Source organism: Colias philodice, chromosome 16, assembly GCF_061535455.1.
Source record: "Colias philodice isolate Cphi_HAF_F1 chromosome 16, ilColPhil1 Martin Lab GWU primary, whole genome shotgun sequence".
In the NCBI taxonomy this organism is placed as follows: domain Eukaryota; kingdom Metazoa; phylum Arthropoda; class Insecta; order Lepidoptera; family Pieridae; genus Colias; species Colias philodice.
In genome coordinates this window covers 3,662,484-3,674,447 of record NC_143101.1, presented here as the reverse complement: position 1 = coordinate 3,674,447, position 11,964 = coordinate 3,662,484, and the positions used below count along the sequence as shown (strand labels likewise).

The 11,964-nt window shown below is 32.1% G+C and overlaps 1 protein-coding gene across 1 annotated transcript; it reads right to left on the bottom strand.

Moving 5' to 3' along the window:
- Positions 1-861: 861 nt before the first annotated feature.
- Tmem214 (Transmembrane protein 214) lies at positions 862-11,758 on the bottom strand. Its single transcript, XM_089705258.1, has 10 exons — positions 11,537-11,758; positions 11,301-11,464; positions 10,618-10,900; positions 10,185-10,373; positions 8,188-8,405; positions 7,453-7,678; positions 7,110-7,252; positions 3,188-3,311; positions 1,764-2,160; positions 862-1,244 (listed from the first exon to the last, which is right to left on the bottom strand). Exons 1-10 carry the CDS (start codon positions 11,652-11,654, stop codon positions 1,118-1,120), a joined length of 1,989 nt encoding a protein of 662 aa, XP_089561384.1. The 5' UTR covers positions 11,655-11,758; the 3' UTR covers positions 862-1,117.
- Positions 11,759-11,964: the final 206 nt, after the last annotated feature.

Below are 11,964 nucleotides of genomic sequence, written 5' to 3'. Positions count from 1 at the left end.
AAAAGATGGTTTAATTCCGATTCTGTATTAAACTTTAAAACACACTCTCAACACAAATAAATACACTACAAAAACTTATAGCGCTATATTCAACATAATCTATCTTAACACTGTGATTTGACAATACCCAGATGACTGCAAATCATGATCTCAAAGAAATTTCATTAAATGCAAAAGGAATGTTTTTGAATACTGTAACATATGTAATGATCTAATTAGTGTCATGGATAATTCACTGCATAATTTAGATTTTAAGAGTTGGTTATGGGTGTAATATTATACATAAGTCTTTTATACACAGTCAGCAATGTGTTCTGCAAGACACCCAACCTACATTTCCAAATAACAAATTTCGTTGTGGCTTTACATCTAAATAATAAAAATCAAGAACAATTTGTGCCTTAGTTTGCTTAAGTTAGATATTATACATTTTAAAAAACTTAGTAATATGAAAAAAAAAATGTGGAGTAATTTCAAATCAGAATAGGAATAAATGTGGTGCTTTATTATTCACAACAAAATACTTAATTGATTGATAACATTAATATAACCAGTAAAATATTCATGTATATCATTATAATTTAAATTTGTAACCGAATGAATAATTTATTAAAATACTTTTCCTTATAAAGGTAGTGGTGCAGCACCACACAAATTGAAACCAGCACAGAAACATAACTCATAGGGCTAAAACATTAACATAGAACAGTAAAATTGTGTCAACCTTCAAAATAATTTAAAATGTAATATCTTTAGCGGAAATTCATTTGTACATTAGAATACTAACAATACTTTCGATTATACATAGAACAAAAATCAAAATACAGGAATACTTCATTATTACAAGGTTTACACCAAAACACTTCATTATTACAAGGTTTACACCAAAAGATACAGATACCAAACTCGGCATTAGATTCACAACAAAAATAGATTCACTTAACATTCCATCGAATGGCATACATATTGTACCGTAAATATAATCTATGTTACTTATTGCTTCCACTGCTCACTGTTTAAAACTATGACAAACTGAACGCCGGTTGACACAATCGCACTAAAGCATTTCACAAAACATTCACAATGTCACTGAGATTCATCACGAGACGGCAATTCTTCAGGGAATCTTCGAGTAGATGTGCACCTGTTGCCTGAACCAGTGCAAGTAGTTGTTAACATGCGATCGAGTCGCGTTCAATGCTAGCTGCGTCTTGTTCTGCAGGATCTCCGGGGCCCACTCGCCTCTGTAACAACACCATCCAATAAGAACAAAAAAAAAAGACGGGTTGCACTCCGGGAGTGCCGGCAGAACTGAAAACTTGATTATTAACGTTCAGCATGTTTGATATTTTGGAATGGTATTCGTCTTACGCATGGAATATAAGGGCTAAAAAAAAAATCCGTCTTACGCTTTTTCGATCAGGCCACGTGTCCTGACGCGAGTTTAAGATTTTATACCCAACGCCGCTAAAGAAGTTTTCTTCTAAAAATAAGAGCGTGTATGAATAATGCATCTGCCCCTTACCCCACTAAGGGGACACGGGACTTCACTTTTAGTTTCTTAATATAAAAATGATAAGTATATATCTATCTTAAACATGATCATTATATAACCTACATATTTTTAAGATAGCATAGAAAAAAAACTACAAAAACATCTAGCTAATAATTTGCAATAATTAACGTATCCAAGCATAAAAACGACTTGTTGTCCTTGAGAACAAGAAATATGCCAAAAAAAGGTGGTTCCCCAACATACTTACACAAAAACTTTCGTCGACAGATATTCGCCGGCAGCTTGGTAATAATCATTTGAATATTTCTTCACGGCGGAAAATCCATTAGCCGTATTAACTTGTATTGTTTCTATGACACCTGGTGCGTATTGGTCGATGGTCGCTATCACAATTGGAGTTTTCTCTGCTATATAGTCCTTAATGTTGACGTATAGAACTCCGGTTTTCTTCACAGCTATAGTGAACAGGTCCTTCGATAGTTGTGAGTACGGTTTGGAGAATTCCACCACTTGGCCGTAGTAGATAGGAACATTGGTTTCCAACCAGAGGTAGCCCCTCGCCGAACTGGACAATGATTTCTGCCACGCCCTTTGACTTTGTTCCAATAGGCCGAGGTCGTTTAATAATTGCCCGGTTGTGCTTTCTGAAATAAATAAAGACATTATAAATATACGAATTTTTAACCTTGGGTTAAAAATTAAACTACGCGGATTTTCTTTGAAAACGCGGGTGAAGCCGCGGACTTGAGCTAGTTTATTTTAAAAAGAACTGCATCTAAAGTAGTGTCATAGGTTAATAATATCTAATCAGCCAAAGTTCTTTTCCTATACCATTTCTCTTATCAATGCACTATACTGCTTACAATGTTTGTAAAAATATATTATGCAGCATTTTAAACCCATTTCAATGATTTATTATCATTATATGATGTGATATTTTATATAAGTGCAGGTTGACCTTTACACAGTAACATAATATTATGTGCAATTAATATGCTTCTTTAATATACTTTGAAAATATAGATCTAGTTGTATGAATATTAAATTAATATTATCAAAGAATTATAATATAGATACATATAAGAAAAAAAATTAACTATTATAATATTATTATGCGAAAGTCTATTACATTTATACATCTCCATGGCTGAATCGCAGGACTGATTTTGATGGTATTTAGAATAAAAATAGTTATAAAAGAAATACAGGGAATATATTGTTTGGTAATAGACATATCCACAGGTGAATACACAGGGCAGAACAAGTATACAATCAACAAAGTGAAAACTAAATGTTAGTTGGCTCACATGTATCTAAATATAACAATATTTTGTGAACTGTTAAAAAAATCAATGTGAAAAATATGTTAATAACTAAAATACTTGTGAAGTTAATAAAAACAATAGACAAAGACGAAAGGTTTACTTTTTGTCTATTAAACACATTTATTCTGTACTAGCTGTGCCACGCGGTTTCACCCGCATTGAACCGCTCCTGTTGGTCTTAGCGTGATGATATACAGTCTATAGCCTTTCTCGATAAATGGGCAAATCGGACCAGTAGTTCCTGAGATTAGCGCGTTCAAACAAACAAACAAACTCTTCAGCTTTATAAGTAGTATAGATTATAAAAACACTAATTTAACAAATTATTCAGTTAGCTATTACTTACTTGGGAAGTTGCCGCCAACTCTAGACACATCATACGAGATGATGCCCGCAATGCCTACCAGCAGGAAGAAGCTCGCCCACAGCCAAGGGAACCTTCTAGTGCTTGTCATTCTGTCTAGAATATCCTGGAGACAATTGTTTTATTTAATTATAGTAACATAATACTTAATACTAATATTATAAATGCAAAAGTTTAAAGTAGTATTTGCGTGAAAGAGAAACATGTACACATCCATCCTCACAAACTTTCGCATTTATAATATTTGTAACAAATATAATAATAAATATTTCAGGACAATTTTCACGCACAATCTGATCCCATACTAAGCCTTTCGCTTGTGTTATGGAAACCAGATTGCTGATAAACACACATATATAATTTTAAATAAATACTTATATAGATAATTAACACCCAGACACAGAGCAAACATCTGTTCATCACACAAATATTTGTCCCGGGTGGGAATCAAACCCACAACCTCTGACTTGAAAGGCAGGGCCACTACCAACCAAGCCAACCATTCAGTCAAGAAGGATAGGATATTCCATTAATATATAATTTAAAAATGAAAACTGGAAACTAACTGTCCCTTAATTTTCCATATATACCTACATATATGCTATAAAAGTAAATATCCTTCACATACTAAACCTAGACAGAATTTGTTCTTTACAATATTAACAAATTGTCGTACCACAAAAAACTTTAGACAGGGTTTAACTTTATGCGCAGGTTCACTTTAATCTGGTTTTGTTGTATTTCACATGGACAACTATTAAAGTGACAGATCTCTGGTTTAAAGTTAGACCGTGTTTAAATTGTTTTGTGGTAAGACCATAACTTTCTATCTATGTTGCACGTCTGTATTTTATGTTATTTCACAATACTTACAAATTTTACTAATTTCAAAAAAGGTATGCTAAATTCAAAGAATGCATTTATTATTATTTAACAGACAAGAAAAAAAGGAACCTTGTTTATGCGAGTTGAGAAGTATCTTAGAACTTGTGTTAATAATATCATGTTACAAGTAGGTAAATCTATAGCTGTAGCAAGTACATGTTGTAAACACTATAATTACAGTGTTAATTTCCTCCTTGAATATCAATCAATTATTGTGTTTGCTTTTGCTCTAATTAAAACTTAAACTGCCTTAAACTCAGTTAAAATTAATATAATTTTGAAGTATGTATTTTTATTTTAATATTTTCTTTTTATTATTAATAAAATTGTATAAAACTTTAATTAGAAATAAAGTAATATATGTATATGACGTAGTTTCGGGTTGCAATAATTATGGAGTAGGACATATTAAACTTCATTTTTAAATACTTTATTTATAAACTGCAGTGGTACATAAAACAGTATTCTATAATAGGAATGTTAGGCTCCCGCAAAGTAATACGTGTAAACGGATGTACGTATTAAAATTTACAGTTAAATACGGATGCCCGAACATTTCTACGCAACTAAGTAACTTGAAATTCTAGTATAATTTACCCATAAACCACGTAGTTTTCTATAAACAACGCCCTTTGGAAATTTACTAAATGCTAGCGCACGTTTAGAATTATTAAAATAAGGGATACTCACCGAACTTTATCGATTGAAAAAATATTTAAACACGTCTTGATATTATAATCGTAGTAGATACGCCTCGTAATTGGTACTTATTTTCGAATAAAATTAAAATAATTGGACGAGACAACACAGTCCCCTTCGAACTTTTGTCACGTAACTGACATGACATTGACAGTATGACCATCACAAAAAAGTTGTTAGGTCCATAGACAACGTATAGTTTCATATATTGTCTGTGATATTGTCACTTTGGTTTTACAACGGAAAAATTATAAATATTACTAGTGGTCCGCCCCGGCTTCGCCCGTGGTACATATGAAAAATAGATGTTGGCCGATTCTCAGACTTACCCGATATGCACAGAAAATTTCATGAGAATCGGTCCACCCGTTTCGGAGGAGTATGCAGACTAACATTGTGACACGAAAATTTTATATATAAGACTAGCGGTCCGCCCCGGCTTCGCCCGTGGTACATATGAAAAATATATGTTGGCCGATTCTCAGACTTACCCGATATGCACAGAAAATTTCATGAGAATAGGTCCACCCGTTTCGGAGGAGTATGCAGATTGCAGACTAACATTGTGACACGAGAATTTTATATATAAGATATATTAAAAATACTACATAACTAAAGTAATAAAAACTGAATTTTAACCACAATAAAAAGATTTAATAAATTTCAACATTGATTGAGAAAGCACGAGTAATGTTCACGAGATGATAGAATTCGAAATTGGAATGTAGGCATGTACGAAAAACCGGTTTTACTTCCATTATAAAATGAAACCGGATAAATGGTTAATATTTAATTGATTGGCTGTAAATCGATTGGCTATAATCGATCGAATATTATAAATGCGAAAGTTTGTGAGGATGGATGGATGTTTGTTACTCTTTCACGCAAATACTAATGAACCGTTACAGTGAAATTTAGTATGTAGGTAGCTGAAGACCCAGAATAGAACATAGGCTACTTTTTATCCCGGACATCTCACAGGAACGGGAACTATGCGGGTTTTTCTATGAAAACGTGGGCAAAGCCGCCTGCGGATATCTAGTATATTGATATAAATGTAGGTTGTTTTAAAATAAAATCATAAAGATCGCTTTTAGAATAGAGCTAGCGACATTTAAATCGAATGAATAAATAAAAATAAAAAATGTAAATATTCTAAATAAAATATGAGACTGACATAATAATATGTAATTACTTCACGAAAAATAAATATAAATGTGCGACATAGGTATAAAGAAAAATAGAAAATACTAAGATCTTCAGGCGCAATACAAGAAAACATAATCAAATGAATTTATAAGCAAATATAGCAAAATTTACATAACAAAACAATAATTAGTGTCATGCAATATTTTGTTGATCGGATGTAATATTTTAATTAAAAAGAAAATATTATTTCAAAAGAAGCCACGTGTCTTTGAGGATAGCCGATAGGTATCAAAAAAGGATATGGATAAAATATTGTTAACGCCTAAAAATGTAAATAATAATTAACACAGTTTAAAAACTAAAAGCTTCACGAAATTGTTGTATTGTCACGGATCCATTTATAAGTTATCCGGCTTGATAAGTTTGAATAAAATCTGTCCATTTAGTTCGGCAAAATCAAGTCTAGAGAAGTCAGTTACATAATATGTATAGGTGAAGCTGAAAAGCCTGTTAATAATTGAAGATTATGCTCCTCAACTACTACTCAAATTTCGCGTTACATTATATTTAGGATCTGGAATCTCAAAAGAAAAAAATTGTTCGGAGCCCTCGATGCGCGAGTCCGGCTCGCACTTGGCCGGTTTTTTAAATTAATTCCATTTCGCTAAATTCGTCATGTAAATTAGGCTTTATCTACTTCATAGTTCATGCATATGTATATTATATAGTTCTTAATTTTTATAGTTCAAAGTGGTTGTAGCATTAAAAATGTCTACATGTTGTTGTTTAAGAAAGAGAAACGAGAATATTTTAAAATTCGTCGGAATAATATTCTAGAATATGAAATATATTCGAATATGAACATAATATAATAAATAGTAAGTACAATAATTGTTCAAATATGACATTTAATTTCCTTATTGGATTTGTTTATTATTATTTTAGATTTTTCTCGCAAAGAAGTTAAGATAATACGACAACGCTCTAGAAAACAAAACAATTTTTTGAAGTGGAACTTCTTTATGCGCGATGAGAGACAAACTTCAAGGTCGCGTCATGGCAATAACATGACATGACGTCATGAAGAAAGGGGACAATTTTGCGAAAGAAGTTTCACTTCTGACACGTGTGCTCGGCACACACGCTCTTTTTTAAACATTAGATAACTTACCTGGCAGATTTTATTCGCCTTTGCGACAGTTTCATCCTTCTTCTTACCCTTCAAGGTCTCCCCGCACACTTCCTTGAACTGAGTTATTGTTATTTTCAAAGACTTTTTCTTCAGTCTTCGGCTAACTTCTTCCCAGTTGGTGTCTAAAATTTAAGATATACTAAATTTTTTAAGACAAAAAAAAAAGAAAAATATATTTTTATTTTTGTTAACAGTTCAGTATTTTTTGATAAGATTTTCCTTACGTTGCACATTTTTATGCCTGCCTTCCTTAGACGGACAACATTTCTCCATTTACAATTGACACATAACTTCAACTAAACTTACAATTACATGAACTTACCGATATATTCAATCAACGTGGCACTTTGCTTACTGCATCTATTGAACAGCTGTCTCCAGGTGGCATTGCAGGAGTCGTCCATAGCCAGACAGTCCACGAGACTCTCAATAATAACTTTATTGTACGGATCTAACGTGGGACCACTGAGGTATTGGTTCGGCAACTTCTTCATCAGCTGGTTGAATGTCACTTGCAGTTTGTTGCCACTCTTACTGAAGTATATATCCTGAAATATTGAGGAACTTTACCTATATGGTATAAGAATAATGCATATAGGAGAAAAAGAAGCAGCATGCATTAGGATTCCTTCTTTTACTTACTTTCCGCGTCACCCGCTATTAATCTATACTAATATTATAAAGCTGAAGAGTTTGTTTGTTTGTTTGAACGCGCTAATCTCAGGAACTACTGGTCCGATTTGAAAAATTCTTTCGGTGTTAGATAGCCCATTTATTGAGGAAGGCTATAGGCTATATATCATTACGCTAAGACCACCAGGAGCGGGGCCACGCGGGTGAAACCGCGGAGCGCAGCTAGTAAATTATATACTCAAACATTAGAATTATCGAGATAGGCTATAGGCCTATATCATCGCTCTAAGAAGATTCTTATTATTACCTCAAAATTGGTAAAGTAATTAATTGCTGATAGAAGTGCCAGCGCAAATCGTATGATAATTGATAACCATTCTACGATACATATTTAATTTTAGCTACACCACATTTCCAAACATACCTTATATTTAACTAATTGTTTGATAAGGTCACTTGACAGTTCCTTGGACATACTATTCTTCTTGCCATTGATCGCGTCAAACATCGCCAAAAGTTGGTCCTGACTGACTTTCGTGTTATCCATCCTTGCGTGCCTGTCTAGATGCTTCGATAGATAGCCAATTATGTACTTTGAGTAATTTTTAAGTTCGACTATAGGGAGGAATATTTCTTGCCAGGCTGTAAAGAAAGGAAAACAAATAAAGACCCGGTTTTTACCGGTTATAGTTTCTACATATAGTTTAAATCCAATGGCAGCAGTATAAAAATAAAAATAGCTTAAAAGTTATTATTATGTACTTATCTACTACGCGTTTAAAGCTTTCTTTGAGGAAATCTCCTGGTTTAATTGCATTAAAATTAGTATATATCCTCGTATTATTTTACTAATACGATATAAACCCTCTAAATAAATATACAACATTGAGTAGTTGAAAAAGAAGCGCCTGTGATGAAACATTGTGGCTATTTTCATAAATTAATGGAATTGTTTTTCGCTTAAAAAATCAATTTAGATGAAATGATCTTTGTAACAAAAACAAAACAGGCTACAATAAAATTTACATAGCTACACTAGGTACGTAATTTTTCATATATAGAGCACTATCAATACGTAATTAAATACGAAAATCCCAAACACGTTTACCTACATTCTTTTAAATGATAATAACTGTAAACAATTGAGGTTTTTTAAATATTTACCTGCTTTAACGAAATAAAAACTATATTCACCAATAAAATTATATTAAAATATAATATGACGATAGTTTGTGAGAACACACAAGTGAGAGCTATCTGTTATCAGGAGCTTACCTTGTGAGGTGTCAAAATGATAACTGGTTATCAGAAATGAATGGGAGAGATTTAATACTCTTGTTTCTATAAGAAAATAGATAAGGAATGAAACGAGTTACCATATTTTTGCGACCATTTTACTTTACAAAAGAAAAGCATTTACTGTACCTATTGGATACTTAAAATTATTTTGGTGTGAAAGTAGGTTTGAAAGTTTATAATAAAAATTTAAATAAAATTTGAAAGCATGTTATATATTTTGTAACATTTTAGAGTAAGTATAAAATTATCAAGTACTGAACTAAAATATTTCATATCATTGAAATGAATTTTAATTTGCATATAATGTTATAATGAAAATGCATCTAGACATGTATATAATTAATTATAGAGCCTGCATGAAAGTCCAACGTGAAGTATGGTTTAAAAAGAAATACTGAAGGTAAAAATATTGAGGTTCAAAGTATCTGTAATGCGACTGTTTAATTTTTAATTATACTCTGTGTAATAATGAGTAATGTCCGCATTTCAAAATAACATTCTGTTATCACATTTTTAATGACTTGAATTGTTACATTTACAGTTTTAAGTAATTAAGAAGCAATTATTATATAATTTATTATCACTATGTAATTAACAAACTTCAAACAAAGAAGCTTTCAATTTTTCGGCATCTTTCTTTGATAACTAAGTACGAAGACAATAGTTTTAATTGTAATAAAAGTTTTGTAATAATTAAGTACTTTGTATAATTTTTCGTTTGCTTCTGCATTTTGAACTTTATGTACACTAATGACAAATATTAATGTGAACTAAAACAATATAGATACAAGATTGCTGATAACTAAAAATATTCATTGAAAGTCCATTTACTAATGAAATAGTATTGACCATCTAAACATGTTGCATGATAGAACTGAAGTATCAAATCATTTATTTATTTAGTACTAGCTTTCCGCCCGCGGCTTCGCCCGCGTTTTCAAAGAAAAACCTGTTCCCGTAGGATTTCCGGTATAAAACCTATCCTTTGTCCTTTCTCGGGTATCAAAATATCTCTATACCAAATCTCATGCAAATTGGTTCAGTAGTTAAGGCGTGATTGAGTAACAGACAGACAGACAGAGTTACTTTCGCATTTATAATATTAGTATGGATGTACTGTACCTTTCATTCCCACTGAAAAATTATTGTATCCACCCTGGCCCAAAGCCCAAAGTAACGAAAGACCAATTGGTGGGCGATTCTGATAAGAGTTCCTGAGGCTTACACTCTTTGGTAGAGATGTCACACAGAATTCAGGGTTCTCTAGAGCTAACATCTGGAGAAGCAATCTGTGACCGTTCACAGACTGTCCTAAAATAAATATTATAATGTCACATATTTTAGAAATTAGGTTGATATACAATATCAAAGTAATGAGGACCAGATCTTTTTAGTTAAGTAATAGTTGAAATTTCAAATTTGTTTCATTATTCAATATCTTTTTGGGTCAGGCATTATAAAACTGTATAGATTAAGAAACAGCAGTGTTTTCTAATGATTGTGTAATTGTTACACAACAATAATGTTAAATTAAAGAAATGATAAATATACAAACCTCTACTCATGTCATTAGCAAGCGCTGTAAGTGTGACATCAAAGAATAACTGAGTGTTTGCCTTTCCGGCGTCCCGTAGGACATTGTCAAGTGTCGCTTTTATGTCTATCGGTAACACATTCACAGGATATGTAGGGGGTTGGTGGGAAAAGGTGGGATCATCCACGTCTATGGGAATCTTAGAATTGAGGAAGCTTGCAAGCTCTTTCAACCAAACTAAGGGCGCATTCGAAAATCTCACTTTATTTGTTGCTATTAGATTGGCTAGTTCAGTTGCATCAATCTGTGAAAAATTGTTGAAGATTAATCATGTTGTTCTTATATGAAAATATAATTTGCATATATGTAATATTAATTAATACAATAGTGATTTCGAGGGAGTTTGTTAACTTTATTGCAAATTATTAAGTTATATAATTTTCTATGTTTAATATTTTTCATTTACCTGCAGACTTACTAAGAGCTACTAATCCAATTTTTGATAAAATACATAAAGATCGAAAGCAACTTTAAAATACATGACTATATCAGTCCTTATATGGTTTCTATTTGATCTTTACAAGGTTTCCAGATTATTTCTAATTTTAAACACAAGGTTTTATATGTGTAAAAATATTTCGTATTAGATCCCAATATGGTTTTTTCTAAATTAAATTGCAATCAAAAAAGGAATTATAACTTACCGCTTCTAAAGCTTCATCAATTGTTTTTGGCGGTTTGGGCTTTGCGGGTTCTTTCTTATCCTTTTTCCCTTTCTTTTCACCCTCTTTTTTCTTTTCTTTAGGCGCCTTTTTTGTATCATCGATTTCCATTCCCGAATAAAACGACTTTATTTGCGATGCCGGAACTATGCAAAATTATTATTAATTACATATTTTAGATGAATGGAATTATTCTACAGAGAAAGGAGAGAGCTTACCTAAATCTTCCAGTTTCGGCCCATTTTTGGCCGGCTTTTTATCATCATTATTGTTTTTCATTTTTCCATTCTGTGATTTTTTATTCTTACCAACAACTTCCCATTGACCGCTCGACATTACGAAGAATTATTTTAGAAATGAGATCGAGAAAATTAATAAAGTTTCGTAAATAAATGGATAGCGGTAGGTTACACGTCAAAAACAAATAGCAAAAAACGTCAAACTGAAAGGCATTGAAAAGTAGAACCCTATTGGTTAATGAATTCCACTTGGACAAGACGTGGCCGATGGCAGCTACAGAAGAGTTGCATTCTTACAGCTGCATTCAAATGCGCTTGTGATGCAGTTCAATCTATCCGATGTTAGCTGTAAGATAAAATATATTTTAATATATAACAACTTAAATTTAAATTCATAAAAGCCTTCG